General features: G+C 49.8%; 2 protein-coding genes across 4 annotated transcripts; one reads left to right on the plus strand and one right to left on the minus strand.

Moving 5' to 3' along the window:
* Window positions 1-3,525: 3,525 nt before the first annotated feature.
* On the plus strand, window positions 3,526-4,854 carry EVA1B (eva-1 homolog B). Of its 3 annotated transcripts, none has more exons than XM_080920615.1 (3): window positions 3,526-3,657; window positions 3,892-4,053; window positions 4,244-4,854. In XM_080920615.1, exons 2-3 carry the CDS (start codon window positions 3,987-3,989, stop codon window positions 4,666-4,668), a joined length of 492 nt encoding a protein of 163 aa, XP_080776741.1. In that variant the 5' UTR covers window positions 3,526-3,657; window positions 3,892-3,986; the 3' UTR covers window positions 4,669-4,854. The 3 variants fall into 3 exon arrangements, with proteins under 3 accessions (XP_080776741.1, XP_080776743.1, XP_080776742.1); XM_080920617.1 differs by having other exon boundaries at window positions 3,536-3,657; window positions 3,959-4,053; XM_080920616.1 differs by having other exon boundaries at window positions 3,545-3,571.
* Window positions 4,855-5,718: 864 nt separating this feature from the next.
* Window positions 5,719-18,972, minus strand: SH3D21 (SH3 domain containing 21; the record flags this gene model as incomplete). Its single annotated transcript, XM_080922037.1, has 12 exons — window positions 5,719-5,790; window positions 5,868-5,925; window positions 6,004-6,854; window positions 6,976-7,067; window positions 7,156-7,208; window positions 7,292-7,385; window positions 16,782-16,824; window positions 17,872-17,958; window positions 18,044-18,144; window positions 18,268-18,313; window positions 18,400-18,455; window positions 18,885-18,972. 12 exons carry the CDS (start codon window positions 18,970-18,972, stop codon window positions 5,719-5,721), a joined length of 1,641 nt encoding a protein of 546 aa, XP_080778163.1.
* Window positions 18,973-19,350: the final 378 nt, after the last annotated feature.

A 19,350-nucleotide genomic window follows, 5' to 3' on the forward strand; every position in this document is an offset into this window, starting at 1 on the left:
AGGACCAAATGACACAGATGTCATTTACTTAGATGTGAGAGTTGGTACTAGCTAAGTTTCATTTCCAAAGCATGAACTGCGACCACAGTAGGACATAGCAAGAAAGCAGCTGAGTGTTTTTCATGACAAACTCCTCTTATGGGATTTGAACACAAGTTCAAATCTGGGCCTCACTACTTGTACCTATGTGAGCCTACAAGCAGCATCTCTAAGCCTCATCCTCCTATTCTGTCTATGGGAGCCACATTACAAGCTACACAGCGAATGCTAGGAACAGAGGGCAGTTCATATCTATTACAGTCACACTTCCCTGAGCAAATTTTACCCGGGACCCCCTCCTAACCAGTGGACTAGTGCTGAGGTCACAGGGACACTGAGTCTGAGAGATTTGACAAGCCATAGGAGGCCCTTGAGTGAGTCCCCTTTTCCCTGCTGGCTAAGCCAGGGCCCTGAGGTCTCTTCCAGTCTGAATCTCTCAAACCTAACACACCCTGCCCCCCAACTCACAACCCAGCTGTGACCCTGCCAAGACCTGCCTTTCCTGTTTCCTCTCTAGGCCTTTCCAAGATGACCAGTCCCTGATTTCACAGATATCACAGATAAGAGGGCAGAGATGAGCCAGCCAAAGGGCAAGAGGCCAGGCAAGTAGAGGAGCCGAGATCTGCAGGAGGATGCAGACTAAATGGGCAGATTAGATGGACGGGATTCCAGCCACCAGCGAGTAAAACAAGAGTCTGGACAAAAGGATGGCTGGTGGGGGCTGGCAGCCGGCCACTGTGGACAGCCATCTCAGCCGAAGGCTCTAGGCACCTTCTCCAGAACTTTGAACAGCTCTGTGCTTCGGAGTCATCAGGGCCACATGCTTAACCACAAGTAGCCAGATGAAGAAGGTAGCACTCCATTAGCGAGCACTGTGTGCAGAGCCCAGCGAGACTTCAATCCTCCCTTTGTCTCAGCCTCTGTTTCCCCAAGGATGAGTCACATCTAATCCAGATGTGGACACAGAGATCTGTTGGGCGCGGTGATGCAGGCTGCTTTGTGGACTCTCAAACCTTGCACCATAGTCATGTGGACTGTCACAGAGAACAGGTATGTGCCACACAAAGTAGGGTACCATCTCCTCAATACACACAGTTGTACAAACGGAGCTGCAGCACCCACTGACATTTAAGTGGTTGGCAGGACACGTGTTGACAGCCGTGTCCTGCCAACCAGTTAATCTGTGTGCGTGTGTCCAAGTCACGAGTTGTTCTGTATGTACCAGTCACACACATGTCTTGGAGAAACAGGGATGGGCCATGGCCATCCACAGGCATCACTGAGACAATATTGAAATGCTGACCCTGCCTGGGTATCGATGCTGGTCCTATCTTTACCTCTCAGCCTGCTATGGGATCCCATCCTTGCTCCTGCCTGGTTTTCCTCCCACCTGGCTGGTCTGCTGCTGAGGGGTCCTCTTCCAAGAGACCCCTCAATGTCAGGGTTCAGAACTGAGGCTTTAGACAGACTCCCTTCTTCCTGTTCTCTGGGATGCTCACCTATCTCATCTTGTCTTTCCTGCCTGGTAATGGTAGGCTGGGGCGCCACTGGCCTCTCTCTGACACCCACATCCAGATAGATATAGCTAGATAGTGGCTATCATGAACCTGAATCTGACGTATCTAAATCCAGCTCATTCCCCCTCCCACCTGGGGTTGTGGGAGGGGTGGGTCAGGTGCTGCCCCGAAGACTTTACTCAGTTGTACAGGCCCAAGATCAAGACTAAAATCATCTTCACTCAAAACCACCTCCACAAACACTCCCTTCAGGTCACCAGTGCCGCTGCCTCCTCCTCCTCTAACCCAGACCACTACTACCCCTGAATATCTGCAACTCTGTTCCCTGCTCTCTCTGCTTCCATTCCTGCCCTGCTGTGGCCAAGCCTATCTCTAGCCACTTCAGGAGTCTTTCCAATGTGTGGAGTGGTTAATGACACTCCCTTACTAAACCTCCAGGGGTTTATCAATTCACTTCCCAATTAAATCCCAGCTCCTTAGTGATCTGCAAAATCTGTGTGGTCTCCAACCAATTAATTAATTACTTTGCCCTTGAAACTCCCATGCTAGCTGTCTTTGCAAGCCTGGAACTCCACTAATGTTCCTACCCCTTGATCCTGTCTTAGACACTCTCCCCCAGATCTTGGCATGTCTGCACACTCCTTACCTGGGGTGTCCCTGTGAGAGCTACCCAAGATGCCCCCAACCCCCACCCCCCCCACCCCCGATCACATTAATGTATTCCACCACTTTTACAGCACCTCACAGTCCCTTGAAGATGCCTGCCACCTGAGGGCTTGTAACTTCTGACCTCTGCAATTCCATTTTTTTAGGAGGAAGAAGACAGGCATCTGAGGCTGACTGGGGGCTGCACTCATCTTACACTAAAATGCTGAAACAGCATTATATACAAATAGGTAAGTACACATGGGCCAACACATGCTCACAAAGCCGACTAAACAGTCACAAATATACCCAGGTCTGAGCTAGCCGGGACCCTTTTCCATCTCCTCTTGACCCCTACTTGAACCCAGGCTGGCTGGGGAGTAGTGGGGTCTGCAGCTTGAACAGGGAAGGGGTTAATGGCCTTCAGGCTACAGGCAGCGCCTACAGCTATGCCTGCAATTTCCTCTCGCCATTCTTTTCCCTCCTCCTTCCCAAGATTCCCGCCAAGAAGGCCTCCCCCTCACCCCAGCTCCAGCGTAGGGAGGGGAAGGGAGTTAGCCAGGAGACTGGGCAGAAAGAAGAGCCCAGCTGCAGATACCCCCCCCCCCTCCCAGCGCACTTCTGTCCAAATCTTGAGCCCAGGTGGGAACACACGTGTGACTCTGGGCAGGTCCAGGGCAAAGCAGCTAGAATGTTCCCTAGGGCAGAGGCCCCCATTGGGGTTTGCAATATGCTGGGACCTGTCTCACCACCGAGTCCAACAATCATTAACCTTGGGTGACCACAGCAGCTGGACACACTCAGCCAGGACACTGGGAGGAGGGGCTGAGAGAAAACCTATAAGGACGCGGGTGGGGTGGGTTGAGGGGTTGCTGGCCGCCTCCACCGGTTCTAGAAAAGGCTGGAGGGATGAACAGGTTTGGACCCGCCCCATCACAGGAAGGTTGTTTGGAGCCTACGTGCTAGTGCCGGAGTTTTGGGTTCAAATCCCGACTGTGTAGCAAGTCTTCAAGATCTGACTCAAGTTTACTTCATTTGCAAATTGATGATTTAAGGGTAGCCACATTCCGCGGTTGATAGGCTTAAATGAAGGGGCGTCAACTGGGAGAGTGAGGGACGGGAACCTCCCGCCTGGAGCCCCAGGCCTTAGGGATGTTTAGTAACTAATCGTGTTGTTGTTGGTACTGGCGGGGGCGGCCCCTGCGAGCGGCCTCCCCAGCGGCTTCCTGTAGGGGAGCAGGGGCCGCCCCCTCTCCCCTTCCTCCTGGCGCTCTTCCTCCCGCCTCTCCGCCCCGCCCCGCCCCGTCCCTCCTCTTTCCTCGGAGGAAACTTTCCGCCGGCTGGTCCGGCCGCACCGCCGTGCGAACCTGGTAAGACGGACGGGGCGGCCCGGCCCTGGTGTATGCGGCCACCGGGGAGACGCCACTGCCGGGGCCAGGCTGCGGGACGCTGACGGGTGAGCGAGCCGGGCCGAGGCCCCGCGGGTGGAGGGGTGCAGGAGGGAGGTGGAAGGGGAGCCCGAGGCACCGCCTCGCCCTTCCGTGCGCTGGGCCTCGCCGGGGGACCCCACGAGGGGGCGGAGCGTGTGCGGCTTCTCCGCCGCTCTCGGGGACAGAGGGGCGTCTGCGGGGGAACGAGGACTAGCAGAGTCCAGATCTTCGACCAAGTGAGGCGAACCGCTCCTCCCCAGGGTGGAGGAGCTACGCGAGGAGCGAGCGCCTTGTGCCCTGGAGGACCTGACCTGGGTAACCTCGCAGGCTGACAGGCGAGCTGCGCCACAGCAGCATGGATGCCCCGAGAAGGGACATGGAGCTACTCAGCAACAGCCTGGCAGCCTATGCGCACATCCGAGGTGAGGGCCAAGCCTGGGGGCACGGAGCTCGTCCATCATAACCCAGGCAGCCCTCCGCTCCCAGCCGCTCACCCTGTCCTTGCTGCCCTTCCGTTCCTTGCCCCAAGCCTAGCTAGACCCTGGATCTTTCCCAGATGGGACGACTCCAGCCTGTCAGGACCCCCTGTGACCTCCGCTCCCTGCTCCTTAGCTAACCCTGAGAGCTTCGGCCTCTACTTCGTGCTTGGTGTCTGCTTCGGCCTGCTGCTGACCCTATGCCTGCTGGTCATCAGCATCTCCTGTGCGCCTCGCTCGCGACCCCGGACCCCTGCTCCGCGCCGGGACCCTCGTAACAGCATCCTAGAGCCGGAAGACGAGGACGACGAGGATGAGGACACCATGACGAGGCTGGGGCCTGATGACACGCTGCAGGGCCAGGAGCTGTCCACAGAACCCGACGGGCCCCTTAACGTCAATGTCTTCACGTCAGCAGAGGAGCTAGAGAGGGCACAGCGGCTGGAGGAGCGTGAACGAATCCTGCGGGAGATCTGGCGCACGGGGCAGCCAGACCTGTTGGGCAGCGGCACGCTCGGGCCCGGAGCCACGGCCACGCTGGGCCGAATGCACTATTACTGACACCCCGCCTCGCGGCGTGGGGCCAGAGTACTGGATATGGGACTGCCTCAGGGCCTTCAAACTGCCTCTGCCCCAACTCTCTTGGTGCTATTGGGCGTTGGATCGCCGCCTGCTAAGCACTCTTCATAGGACAGGTGTGGGTGGGAAAAGAATGCCAGCTTCCACCTTTCCCAGATAATAATGACCAATGAAAGGTAGTCTCAGCGACTCAGTCTCACTGGTTACTACTGCTTTCAGCAAGCCCCCAGGCTCCAGCCTCGCAGGGGAGTTCCAGGGCTGTGGGAGTAACTCATTTCTTTTGCTGGTTATACCCGCTCTGGGGGTCCACCCAGTGCGTTCTTATGCTCACCTGACAGGTCAAAGAAACAGACCGAGACGCGCAGCTTGCACATAGGGCAGATATTATGAGCATTTCTCACAAATAAGGTCCTTACTAGCCGGCGTTGGGACAAATGTCACCTAGTCCCCTGCCCTATGACCTACCCTGGGATGTCGTCATTGCAATGACAGGGAGGCCTAAGTCACAGACCTTGATGCAAATTCTGTTCTACTTAGTGTGCCTGAGCAGATGCTTCTAGGCCAAAAATCATTCCAAGTGAGTGGACACAGGAGTGCCTTTGGGCAGAGGCTTATTGGGAGGAGCTGGGCCCAGAGAAGGCTGACTCCACCCCTCTAGCACACAGCTGGGTTCCTGAATCCAGCCCAGAGTCCAGGCCCCTCCACCCTGCCTCTAGCGTAGGGCTGGCGTCTGAAGGAGACTACCCCTGCCCCCATCCATCCGGTGGATAAAAATAGCCTTGCACAGGCCTTGGGAATGGTAATGGGAGCCACATGTTGGCCAGATGTGCCCAAGAGAGACTGCCAGGAATGCAGAAAAAGGCGGTGTGCTGGCTGGCCCCGCCCCGCACAAGGACCAGGCTGGTCTGAGAGAGAGTTCAGAGTTTTTTTTTACTTCCGTGGAGTTTCTCAAAGTTGTGTGCAAGGACCAGGGTGGCCCAAGCAGGATAGATGTCCCTCCAGGTTGGGCTGAGGTTCGGCCTGAACCTGCTCTCATTCCGTCTGTGTTTCCGTCTGGGTCTGTGCGTGTTTGAAAGATTTCTGGTTCTTCTGCATCATCTCAATCTAGTTGGGAGAGGGTTATCAGGGGCCAGAGCCACCAACTACTTCCCTTCCTCCCTCCCGCTCACCATTCCACCCACCTCCGGTGACTGGAGCTTCTCAGTCTTCGGCTCCTCCCAGACATCCCCCATCTTCTGTCTGTGTATACGGAGTTCAAGTGAAACCCCGATCCTTCCCTCCTCCCACCCCACCCCATCTGCATTACTACCCACTTACTCCAGCTTCATCTCCAGAAGCTCCAGCCTGCTCTTCAGCGACTCCACCTCTTCCTTTAACGATTCCAATTCATCCACACTGTTGTTCTTGCTTTTGAGAGAGGTTAGTGGGACCAGAGGATGAATCGAGGGAACTTCTTCAGGGTCTGGAATCTGCTTGATCATATGTGGCACTTGGGGAGTGGGGATTGACTCTTTAGGGGGCACCTGCTTTTGGGGACCTGCCCCTTCAGAAGGCAGCTTATTGGGGAGTGCCTTGTTCAGGGACACCTCATCTTTGGCTAGTGGCTCCTGTAAAAAATTGACATCCCCCATGGCAGACACATCCTCAGCCGTGGACTGGGCTGGGGAGCTGTTGACCTGTTTTACATGACAGCAGCACCTCTCTGAGGAGTTAGGCTGTGGGCAGCACTCTGGCACCTGGATATCATTTGGGGGTGTAAGAGACTCAGACCTCGGTGTGGTTTCTTCCTGAGGTGAGTGCTGGCATTGAGTGTTGTCTCTGGAAGGGTCCTCTTTAAAAATCATGTGCTCTGGGGTCAAGATCTTTACTAATGCAGGGGCATTGTCCACATGAAGGGCCATCTTCGGGTCAAGGGCTTCATCCTTAGCTGGCTCATCCCCAGAAAGGGTGCTCTCTGGAGTGACATCCTTGTCCACAGTGGTATTCTCTGTAGTGGGAATTTTGTCAGAATCCGGAGCTTTCTCTGGAATGGGGTCCTTCGGTGTGGAGATTTTGTCAGGAGCTGGAATCTTCTCTGGGCTAAGGACCTTATCTAGAAGCAGGGTCTTCTCTGGAGTGGGGGTTTTTTTCCTGGAGGGACCCTTTCCTGGGCTTTTTTGTTCATCCTCCTGTGGGATGGGGTCTTGGTTGGAAGCTGAATACCTTAGAGGCGCTTCCTTGTCCCCTTGGGGTCTCTCACCCTTCTGTCTCCTCCCAGTAATGCCCTCTCCCATGTTTCTGGTCCCTCACCTGACTGGATGCAGAATGCTGCTGGGAAGCCTGGGTTCTAGATCCCCTTCTCCCATGCCTGGGACCCCCACTGAGGCAGCTGCCATTGAAGCCTGTAAGAGTAGAGCGTCAGGGACCCATGCCCATGTCTGCCCCTCAACACAACCAGCCCATCTTCCACTGTAGGAAGGAAGTCCTTACCAGAGCTTCTGGAGGGGCGTTTCTGGCTGTCCCCACTGAGTGTTGAAGGTGACCTGGAACACATGAGCAACATAGGATTTGGGCAGGAGGAGTATCTCCTGCGCCTTCTCCAGCCCCAATGCCCCATCCTCCTTACTTGGCTTTGCTGGGTGCAGAGGCCGCTGCCGTCAGCTTCTTTACAGTGGGTAGAGATGATTTAGGCATCAGCTTTTTTGTTTCCTTCATAGGAGCTGGGAAGAGAAAGATGAGTAGTGTCCATCTGTCCAAGTCCTTGGCTGTGTGTCTTGTGCTGTGCACAGAAGGCTGAACGGGAGATGAATTCTACCCGACTGGGAGATCACCCTTAGGGAACGGGGAAGCACCCGTCCGAGTGTAGCAGGCAGTAGGAGAGGCTGTGTGTGGGAGAGAGCCCTCTATGCCGATAGGTTTTGATTCAGTGTTTGAAGTTCAGTCCTTATTTATGGACCACCAACAATCTCCCCACATCTGCAATATAGCTACCCCCTCCCCAAGACAGGGTTCTCAACAACGTAGCTCTGCTGTCCTGGAGCTCACTTTGTAGACTAGGGTAGCCTCAAAATACAGAGCCTGCCTCAGTCCCATGAGCTGTGAGTAAGGTGTGCCCCACTACACCCAGCCCCAATTTCCCTTTCTGATCTCACTTCAGTGTCGATTGCCCATCTCCGGCCTTTCAAATGATCTTGCCCGGTCTTCAAGAGTTCAATCACCATCAATAAACCAACGATGCCCAGCCTCCACCACTGTTACCACCAAGTCCTCGGTCATTTCGAAGGATGACTAGATTACAGAGACTCAACTTGGTCTCAAAAACAAAAGACAAGGTCCTCCTGGAGAGCCACCAGTAGCTACAACATGGCACCCAGATGCAGGTTCCAGCTTCCCAGACCCTGGCCCCTGAGCCTTCCCCACTTCAGTTGCTCTCATGTGCCACTTCGCAAGAAGATGAAGAACTGTGACTCATCTTTCTCAATCCTTACAATTGTACCTCTGAAGGTAGTTAGAATGTTGGAAGTTCAAGGCCAGCCTGACTATGTTGTAACACCTTGGTTTTTTAAATTATTATTTTTTAATTAATTAATTTATTTTATGTATATGACTACACTGCAGCTGTCTACAACCATGTGGTTGCTGGGAATTGAACTCGGGACCTCTGGAAGATCAGTCAGTGCTCTTGACCACTGAGCCATCTCTCCAGCCCCCTTTGTAACACCCTGTAAAGAGAATCCCAAACAAAATGGTCGGAGCAGGCCACATAAAGGTGACAGTGACATTGGAGGGAACTCTGAAGGCAGCCACACACACACACAGTGGCGTCTACATCAGCAGACAAAGTCATTCCGATACATGCACACACACTGGCATAAGTCCTTTGACAGCATGCTCTAATAAGTACAGGCTTTGACTGCCAGCTTCGTTTCTTGCTACTGATGTAAGAACTTGGGCAGGTGAACCCTGTACCACAGTGTCCTAGTCTGCGAGTCATGGATAACAGTATGCACCTTGTAGGACTGTGCTGAGGCCCGAGTGACAATACTTATGTGCCTATCTGCCTGGCACGCAGAACTTGATATAGTTAACTATGAATTCTACTGCTTTTTGTTTGGCTAAGGGCTCTGTAGGACCCTCTCACTAGACATACTTAGGATGGTTTCCCAACACTTTGGGATTTAAAAGAGGATCTGGGTTTGATTCCCTGTACCCACATGACAGCTCACAACCATCTGTAATTCTACTTCTAAGGGTTCCAATACCCTTTTCTCGCCTCATGCACCAGACACAAACATGCGGCAAAGATACACATGCAAAGAAACAACTGTATACATAAAATAATTTAAGCAATTAAAAAGAGACAGTAGGGCTGGAGAGATGGCTCAGTGATTAAGAGCACTGACTGCTCTTCCAGAGGTCCTGAGTTCAAATCCCAGCAACCACATGGTGGTTCACAACCATCTGTAATGGGATCTGATGCCCTCTTTTGGTGTGTCTGAAGACAGCTACAGTGTACTCACATACATAAAATAAATCTTAAAAAGAGAAAGATTAGACATGCACAAATGGTGCTGGGCACGTGTCTTTAATCCCAGCACTCAGGAGGCAGAAGGAGGTGGATCTTTAAGGCTGAGGACACCCTGGTCTACAGAGAGTTCCAGGACAGTCAGATCTACATATTGAGACCCTGTCATGAAAAAAAAAGTCCACAAATAGAGAACGGAGGCCAGAAAGTAGCATCCTGCTTTCGTTTCTGTCACTGTGACAAATGCCTGGATAAGGAACACAAACGTGGGGGGTAGGACTTATTCAATTTCCCATTTCAGGTTAAAGTTTATCACTGCAAGGAAGTTAAAGCAGGAAATCTGTCAAATCCACAGACAAGAGCAGAGAGAAAATACACAGATCCTTCCTTCTTGCTGTCAACCAGATCTCTTCTTAGGCTGTTCTGGGTTCCCTTGCCTAGGAACAGTGTTACCCACAATGCACTGCGTCTTTCTATGTCAATTAGCAATCAAGACACAGCACAGGTAGTAAAGTGGGTCACTCTGCTCTGGCTCCTGAGCTTGGGGCCAGTGATGTGGAGCAGGGAGGGTCCCAGGCTCTGCTCCCTTAGCTTAACAACAGTCTGGAAGCTCAGTCACCTGTCGCCTTTCCTTGGGAAAGCCAGGTGGCTGAGGTTGGTGTCCCCTGGCTGCTGGCAGAAACAAAATCAAATCCTACTGGAAGTCTTTCTTTTCCTAACGCCTGCAAGACTCCCCTAGCTAAGATCAAGTCATAAGCTCGTAAAGGAAGAAAGGCAGGCCACTGTGAGCTGAGCCAGCAGGCCTAGCTCAGCACACACACTGAAACCATTAGGTAAAGGGTGTTCAAGCAACAAAGAGATTGTCAGGAAGAGTCATCTAAGCAAAGCAAACAAACAAAACAAAAAGCAACCAAAAAAAAAAAAAAAAAAAAAAAAAAAAAAAAAAAAACTGACTATAGAAGACAGCATTCCTGGGAAAACACACAGTGTAAGTCAGATTTAAGCATACATATACATGTTAAAAAGCAAAGTAAACAAGCTGGAGAAATTCACTAAATGAGAGATTGGGGAGCGGGAAGGCTGGGAAGAGAGGGCATGGGGAGTGGATGGCAGACAGTCCAACCAATGATCTCAGTGAAGTAGTACCCAAGTCCTCTCCCGGAAAGCAGCTGAGGGAAAAGACGAGATGAACATATCCGTGTTCCAGACACCATCCAGAGCATTGGTAACTGGACAAAAGTCTGCGCTTGATAACGTTCTTCCCTATGGATGCATCCCTTCCCCTGACTCAGTCCACAGAATGGACATGCAGGGCAGGGCAGGGTGGGGGAGGGGTGCGGGTTTGGTGGCCGTGAGGAACAGCAACTTCCCAGCATCGAAGGCACTCATGTGAGGCCCCAAACACAGCCAGCCCAAGAGTAGATAAACGGCACACTTCACGGGCACACTCGGCATCAAAGGACAACTTTAACAAAGGATGGCTGAGGGCTGGAGAGATGGTTTAGCAGTTAGGAGCAGTTAGGAGCGCTGCCAGAGGAAAAGGCTTCAATCCCCAGGATCTAGCGGTGGCTCACAACCACCTGTAACTCCAGTTCTGGGGATATGATGCCCCCTTCTGGCCTCCAGAGGCACTGCATGCATATGCTACACAGACATACAGGTAGACACCACACATACATTAAAAAAAAAAAAAAAAAAAAAAAAAAAAAAAAAAAGGAAGCCGAGTGGTGAGGGGACTTTAATCCCAGCACTCTGGCAGGAAGAGGCAGGTGATCTTTGTGAATTTGAGACCAGCCTGGTCTACAGAGCAAGTTCCAGGACAGACAGGGCTATAGTGAGGCTCTGTTTCAGAAAAAGAATGACAATAAAATGAAAAGACATTTCATTAGATAGAAAAAAGTTTTACAAGATGATAGACATGTTTATCATCACCACCACCATCATCATTGCCATCATCATCAACATCACCATCACCATCTTTGGTGTACTGGGGGGTTGAAGCTAAGACCTGCCTTATGCTTGCTAGGCAAGCTATCATGAAGCTATAGCTCCAGCCAGCCTTTCATAGAACACAAAGAGCTCCTGTAACTCAGTAGTAAAGAACACAGCCCAACTGGAAAGGGCCCACAAAGCCAGTTCCTGACAGCCTTAAGCTCCAAAGAAACAACAAGGCAAAACCACAAAATGCCCTTCCATCTGCCTTCGTGGTTCTAATGAAAACATCAACAAGTGCAGAGGTGATTGTGGAGAACCTATGATCTTCATGCACTGCTGGGGGCACGCAGGGGGACCATGAGTTCAAGGCCATCCTGGCCTATATCAGTGAGACCCTGCCTCAAAGAGTAGGGATTAGGGATATAGCTCAGTGTCAGAACACTTGCTGAGTATGTACAAAGACACATGACCCCAGCATTGAAACGTGTGTGTGTGTGTGTGTGTGTGTGTGTGTGTGTCTGAGAGAGAGAGAGAGAGAGAGAGAGAGAGAGAGAGAGAGAGAGACTGGAGAGATAGCTAAGTAGTTAAGAGCATTGGCTGCTATTGCAAAGGACTGGGGTTCAATACCCAACATCTACACGGAGGCTCAGAACCATCTGTAACTAATTCCAGAGGATCTGACACCCTCTTCTGGCCTATACAAACACTAGGCACATACATGTTGAACAGACATATGGGCAGGCAAAACATACACATAAAATAAAAATAAGTCTTTTGTGGGCTAAGGAGGCTGAGATAAGTTTTCCTGTGTCACCCAGGTTGTCCTAGAACTCACTCTGTAGCTCAGGCTGGCCTCAAACTCAGAGATCCACCTGCCTCTGTCTCCTGAGTTCTAAGACTAAAGATACATGCCACTACAACCAGGTCAAAATAACTATATCTTAGAAAGAAGAAGGGCAGAGAAACAAGAAAGCCAGCTCAGCAATGTGCTTGCTTGATACGCAAACAGGAGGACATGGTAGTAGATCTCAGCCTACAAGTAAAAAATTGGGCATTGTACATACTTGGGAGGCAGAGATGGGATCCCTAGAGTTCACTGTTTATCTGCCTAGCACAACTGGCAAGCTCCAAGGTGACGTAGGAACATACCCAAAGGAATATAACCAAAATCAACCACTGGCCTCTGCTAACAGGTGAGTACATCTTCATACACACACATACACTCCCACAATCATACATACACACACACACACACACACATATATACCACACACTCACATACTACACACACTTTCTACTGAGAACTAGGGATATGGCCATGCAAGGGTGAGGAACTGACTCTGGATCTCCAGGACTCACATATCAAGCATCTGCAATCCCAGGACTCAGGGGCTGGAGAGGTGGCTCAGTGGTTAATCGTACTTTCTGCTCTTACCGAACCTGGGTTTGATTCCCCACACCCATACCAAGCGCAAACACACATGCATGGGCATAAATCTTAAAAGAGTTTTAGAAAAAGCAAAACCAAACAAATGAAGCCAGCATTCTTAAATCATGATGGGTGGTGTACTGGCTGGTTTTGGGTCAACTTGACACAAGCTGGAGTTATCACAGAAAAGGAGCCTCAGCTGAGGAAATGCTCCATGAGATTCAGCTGTAAGGCATGTTCTCAACTAGTGATCAAGGGGGGAGGGCCCAGCCCATTGTGGGTGGTGCCATCCCTGGGCTGGTAGACCTGGGTTCTATAAGAAAGCAGGCTGAGCAAGTCAGGGGAAGCAAGTAAGTAACATCCCTCCATGGTCTCTGCATCAGCTTCTGCTTCCTGACCTGCTTGAGTTCCAGTCCTGACTTCCTCTGGTGATGAACAGCGATATGGAAGGGTAAGCTGAATAAATCCTTTCCTCTCTAACTTGCTTCTTGGTCATGATGTTTGTGCAGGAATAGAAACCCTGACTAAGACAAAGGTGGAGACAGGAGAATGCCCAGAAGCACAAGTAGCCTGTCTCAAACAAGGTAGATGAGGACACCCAAGGCTCCTCATGCATGCCATGGCTCGAGCACGAGCGTGCTCCCGATCTCTCACACACACACACACACACACATGTGCACAGAGATAAAGCTCTACTGATCTCATGCACAACATTGACACAGTCCTTTCCAAAGATTCAGATAAACAATTTGGAAGAAATCAATGCCAATTTTTGATAAAGTCCCTAAGTATGTAGGCTTGAGACACAGCTAAATGACAGCGTGCTAGACTAACATCCAAGAGGTCCTGGGTTCAATACAAAACCAACCATAAGTATAAACAGGATGAGACGAGCAAACCTACAGCTGGAGGAGGAGAATGGAGCATCCTTTTGCAACCAGGCATGTTGGCACCCACCTGTGGTTTAATATTTGGGAGGTGGAAGTGGGTGGATTAAAAGTTCAAGCTCAGGGCTGGAGTGATGGGTCAGTGGTTAAGAATACTAGCTGCTCTTCCAGAGGTCCTGAGTTCAATTCTCAGCAACCACGTGGTGGCTCATAGCCACCTGTAATGGGATCTGATGCTGTCTTCTGGTGTGTCTGAAGAAAGCTACAGTGTATCACAGTGTACTCACATAAAAACAGTGGAGAGTTCAAGGTCAATCGGAAACTACATGAAACCTTGTTTCAAAAGTAAATAAAAACAGAAGCAGATGGAAGTCAGTCAGAAACTGAAAACCCGGAAAGACAGAAAGGAGGTAGGGTCTTGCCAGGTATATAGGTCTAGCTGACTAGGCACTTACTGTGTAGACCAAGCCGATATCAAACTTGGAACAATCCTGTCTTTGCTTCCAAAAGGGCTTAGGATTAAAACTACAAGCGATGAGTTTCAAGAAACTGAATTTTTCTTTTAAAAAATTAAAGAAAAATATATATTTTAAAATTTTATGTGTGTAAGTGTGTTGCCTGCATGTATACATGTGTACCACATGTGTGTACAGTGATTGCAGAAGTTAGAAGAGAGGTCAGATCTTCTAGAACTGGAGTTATGGATAGTTATGGCCTCTGTGGGAACTGCAGGCCCGAGACATATATTTGGTGCAAACGAAACTAAGTATTGAGTCATGTTTTCAAATACTAGATATGGTCATTTAGGGTAATTATCCCAACTTAGAAAAATCTATTTGTTTATTTATTTATTTAATATATGTGAGTGCACTGTCACTCTCTTCAGACACACCAGAAGAGGGCATTGGATCCCATTACAGATGGTTATGAGCCACCATGTGGTTGCTGGGAATTGAACTCAGGACCTCTAGAAGAGCAGTCAGTGCTCTTAACCACTGAGCCATCTCTCCAGCCCAACTTACAAAATCTTACCTTATTGATTTTTTTTCTATCCAAAAATTATATTTTACTTGACAAACTTTGGTTTTTTGCTTATTAAACAACAGAGTTGTCTTGCTAATATTTGAAACAAATATACAAGGTTTATTATATGTGTAAGCAAGAAATATCAAGTAGATACTCTGTTCAGATTTATTCCTTGGATACAGACTTTGACATCTCTTACAAAGCTTCCAGGCTCTTGCCCTTTATCCAAGAGTCTAATATAACAAACAGCCAACCAACCACAGTGGCTTTCCTGAGTTCTACAGAGCTCTGGTGCATGGTTCAGCCAGGTGTAACCTGAGCTCATACTGATGTAAAAAGCACAGGATGCTCTTGCAGAGGACCTGAGTTCAGGTCCCAGAACCCACATAATGCCTTAAGCTATCTCTAGCTCCAGTTCCCGTGGATCCAGGGCCCTTTTTGGCGATCAAAGGGCCCAGGTACACATGTGATACACAGACATACATGAGGTAACACATTCATACACAGAAAAATAAAAAAAAACTTTCAAAAATGTTTTCTCTATATAACTTTGTCTCTTAATGTTTCCCACAAAGTTTTATAGTTGTCACCTCCTGTGTTCTAGATCTCTGCCAACTGTTAAGTTTTACCATGACGCCTTGGATGAACCCTCTTCTGAGGCAATCAAACTGCTGCCCTCCCTTCTGTCAGCCTTGACAGTTAGGAAGGGTAACTCCTATATGCCATGTGCTGTTTGGGCAACCTCTAAAACAGCTAGACCAAAGCCTTGTAGGCATTGGTTAACAGAGCCACATCCCTGCAAAGAGCTTTGGAGGGTGTGAGCTCTCCAGAGTTCTCTGTAACAGCTCCATTTGTTCCCAATACAGCTGCCAAAAAACCAAAACAAAAAACAAAAAAACAAAACAGCATCTTAACAGCTGTGCAGAAACTCTGGCTAAAGGGGACCATCACCCCTTTCTTGCCAGGCCCGATAAATTTTTTTTTCCATATTTCTCCTGTTCCCTTCCTCTGAAGCTCCCTGCTACTTGTGAGAGCCCAAAGGGTACAGCAGTTCCAGTCACCCTGAATCCATTCCATGGCCACTTTCTCTCCGAAACTCGCTCTGTCTCTCAGACCTCAGCCCCTCCCGTTCTCAACATTCCCAGAAAAACCTCTCAGTTCTACTCTGTAACCAAAGGGTCTGCTTGTGGCTCTCTAAGAATCATTTTTTGAGTCTCTTTGGAAATATAGGCTGGCAACTGCCTGATTCATCAAAGCTGGCAGTCAAGTTAAGATTCTCCTGCTGCTACAAGACCAGAGGACACCCCTCTTTAGTGGACCCAGATTCCCCCTCCAACAAAGACCCTTGTTGTGGATAAGCATGGTCTTGGGGAGTGGAGAAATGGCTCAGTGGTTAAGAGCACTAGCTATTCTTCCAAAGGATCTGGGTTCAATTCCAGGCACCTACATAGCAACTCACAACTCTCTGTAAACTCTGTTCCAAGGGACCCGACACCCTTATACAGACATACATATAGTCAAAACCACCAATGCACATAAAACTAAAAATAAATTACCAAAAAAAACCCCAAAACCACCCCATGGTCTTGCATAATCTCTTTCTGTCTACCTTCCATCTGTTTTGTTTTTTTAAAAGATTTATTTATTATATATTAGTACACTGTAGCTGTCTTCAGACACACCAGAAGAGGGCATCAGATCTTATTACAGATGGTTGTGAGCCACCATGTAGTTGCTGGGATTTGAACTCAGGTCCTCTGGAAGAGCAGTCAGTGCTCTTAACCACTGAGCCATCTCTCCAGCCAAAAATTTAACAACACTCCCCATCGAATTGAGCCCCAGTCTCCCCAGTGACAGGCGACAATACCACTACACTAACGAGGAAGAAGACGACTCCATCTGCCTTTCTACAGCTGCTTTTAAATAATCTAACAACACTAAGCAGCTTCCTCACCCAGCCATCTCTTCACCCCAGAATTTATCTTTAGGGACTTCAAAGTTTAGACTTAGAGCTGCAATATTGCTCACTTGCCTTCTTTGTGCAAAGTTCTGGGTTTGGTCCTTAACACCACTAACAGCAATAGGTATCACCACACGGAGCTCTGGGACAGTAGCCGCAGTACCAAGAGGCATACAGCATCTGAACACGATCTGATCTGACTCACACAGGATAGGGCTTTCTTGACCTTCTTGACCTCAGGGGAGGGAGGTCCTATGGTGTACTGGACCAGTGGGAGAACTGCAAGTGTTTTTGTTCAACTAGAAACCATGGATCGCAGGAAGAACAGTCCACTCCATGCTCCCGGGCACCCACCTGATTCCCGAGATATAATTTTTCGTGGGATCAGCTTCCTGATCTAGATGAAAAAAAAAAATATATATATATATATATATATTAGACTACAAGAACAAGTCCCAACAGTTCAAAGTCCAGTCTCATCTAGGGGTAACCCTCCAGCTGGATCCAAGGAGTTCCATTACCCCTGTTTTATTTTATTTTGTGTGTGTGTAAAATGTGTACACTCAAGTGTAAGCAGCAGGTTCAAATAGGAAATCTTTCTTGATCCCTTTTCTAATTTTTTTTTTTTCTTTTTGTCTTTTCATGACATGGCTTCTCTGTGTAGGCTGTCCTGGTAATTAATATCGAACTCAAGAGATCTACCAGCCTCTGTCTCCTGTGTGCTAGGATTAAAGGCTATCATGCCCCACTTTCTACCTAATTTTTTTGGGGGGGGGCTAAGCTTTTTTCTTTTTGTCTTTGTTTTATTTTTAAGATTTATTTCATGTATGTGGGTACACTGTCAATATCTTCAGACACACCAGAAGGGGGCACTGGATCCCATTACAGATGGTTGTGAGCCACCATGTGGTTGCTGGGAATTGAACTCAGGACCTCTGGAAGAGCAGTCAGTGTTCTTAACCGCTGAGCCACCTCTCCAGCCCTCTCCCTAAATTTTTAAAGTAAAATCTCTCAATCAAACACAGAGCTCACCAGTATGGTCTGTTTTGTCTCCTGACCTTCCTGAAACACAGAGGAGCTATTACGTCCACTTGCCATTTTTATGGGTTCTGAGTGCCTGTCTGCATTTTTATGTGCCCCGAGCCACATATCTCTTCAGCTTATCCCTAGATGTTTTTAGAGTTCTGTGTCCCTTTATCTAGTGATCCAGCAAATCTAGGACCCCTCACTTTCCTTTTTCCTATTCTTCTGAGACAGGGTTCTCTGTGGAACTGGTTCTCCTGAACAACTTGCTTTATGGATTAGGCTGGCCTTAAACTCAGGGATGCATTTGTCTCTGCCCTGGATGCTGGGACTAAAGGCATGTACCACTATACTCAGTTGCCCAATTTTTTTAAAATTAGCATTTCCTTTCTCCTCCCCACACCTGGGGTTCCATACTCACTGGGGGCGGTGGGATTACAAAGTTGTCTGGAAAAACTCCTCTTCTGCCTTGGCATTCTCCTTCCCACCAGCCCTTATCCTCGGTTGTCTGGTTGGGAAACAAGTCATTGGGGAGGTGAGTATCAAGTTTTTGCCTGGGTCCCTACTCTTCTGTACCCCTAATCTTCTCCTACCTTTCTCAGAACTTTCACCAGGTCCCCTTTCTGCAGCGCCAACTCATCCGGGGCCTCGGGCTGGTAGTCAAATAGAACCCTGCAGGTCTCAGGGCAGGGGACTAAAAGAAGGTCATTCTACTGTGTAGCCCTTCCCTCAGCAGCTAGTGACTCCCTCCAACAACCTAGTTGGCTCACCTCCCACAAGGCAGGGTACTTTGGGAGGGCCTCTTTGGCGTGCTCACCTGTCCGAAGGTAGTCCGGAGGGCTGTCATAGGTCAAGTTGCTCAGCTATTAGGGACAGAGAAAGGGGAGAACAAGGTGAGTCTCAAGCCATTTCAGAATTCACTGGTTGAGTCCACCATGACCCAGTTTACCTTAGGAGGCCTCTGTGAAGTAGGGATGATTGAAGGCATGTCTGTATTTCCAAGGCCTGCAGAGGAACAATCGATGGTGTAAGGGAGGCACTAACTTAGCTAGGTCAAGGGAGAGGGTCAAAGGGGTCATGGGGTCAGGAGGGTCACTGGGAGGGTCACTGAAGATTGCTGAGTCTGGTCCCAGGGGATCACAGGGTCACGGTCTCACTTGGGGGCCCACTGTCCAGCAATTCCACAAAGTTGGATGGGAAGGCTCCCAATTGCCCGTTCTTCTTTCCCAGCCACCAGCCGTCCTCAATCTGGGGAGGGGGAAGGATGCGGGAGCATCTGGTTCTGCTCAAGAGTAACTGAGGTGTCTATCCTAGGTTCTACCCAAGGACTACCTCCTCCCCAGTTGCCTCCCTTTCCATCGCCCCCACCCTTACTTTACTCTTTTCTATGTGAAGAGCTCCAGCATCTCCCCAAGTCCCCTAGCACTTCCTCACCTCCTTTATCACTTCCAAAATCTCCCCAATTTGAAGCTTCAGCTCGTCTGCCTGCTCTGGATGGTAGTTGAAGTTCACTTTGCACCATCTTTGGGAGTCCCGAGAGTTAATGGGGTGACCTAGGCCAGACAAGCAGGAAAGCAGCTCGAGCAGGGAGCCCCATCTGCAGCACTGGGGAAGAGATGGACCCCAGAACTCCCTTAAGTAGCTCCAGGCCCCGCCCTCGAGCGGAGCATTGTACTTCAAGCCAATCAGAGGGCTGCAAAATAGCTCCAGCTGTCCCACCCACAGCCGTCATGCTCCACGCGGGCAGTGAACCCCCACCCGCCGGCCCAGTGCCCGACTCACCGCGACGGCGCGGAAAGCGAGGTCTGGACTCGGTGAGGCCCCAAAGGGCCTGGGGAATCTCCTGGGAAAATCACATGGGAGCGGCACTCAGTACAAAGCCTGAGGCTGAGGCCGGAGC

Source organism: Micromys minutus (assembly GCF_963924665.1).
Source record: "Micromys minutus genome assembly, chromosome: 9".
In the NCBI taxonomy this organism is placed as follows: Eukaryota; Metazoa; Chordata; class Mammalia; order Rodentia; family Muridae; genus Micromys; species Micromys minutus.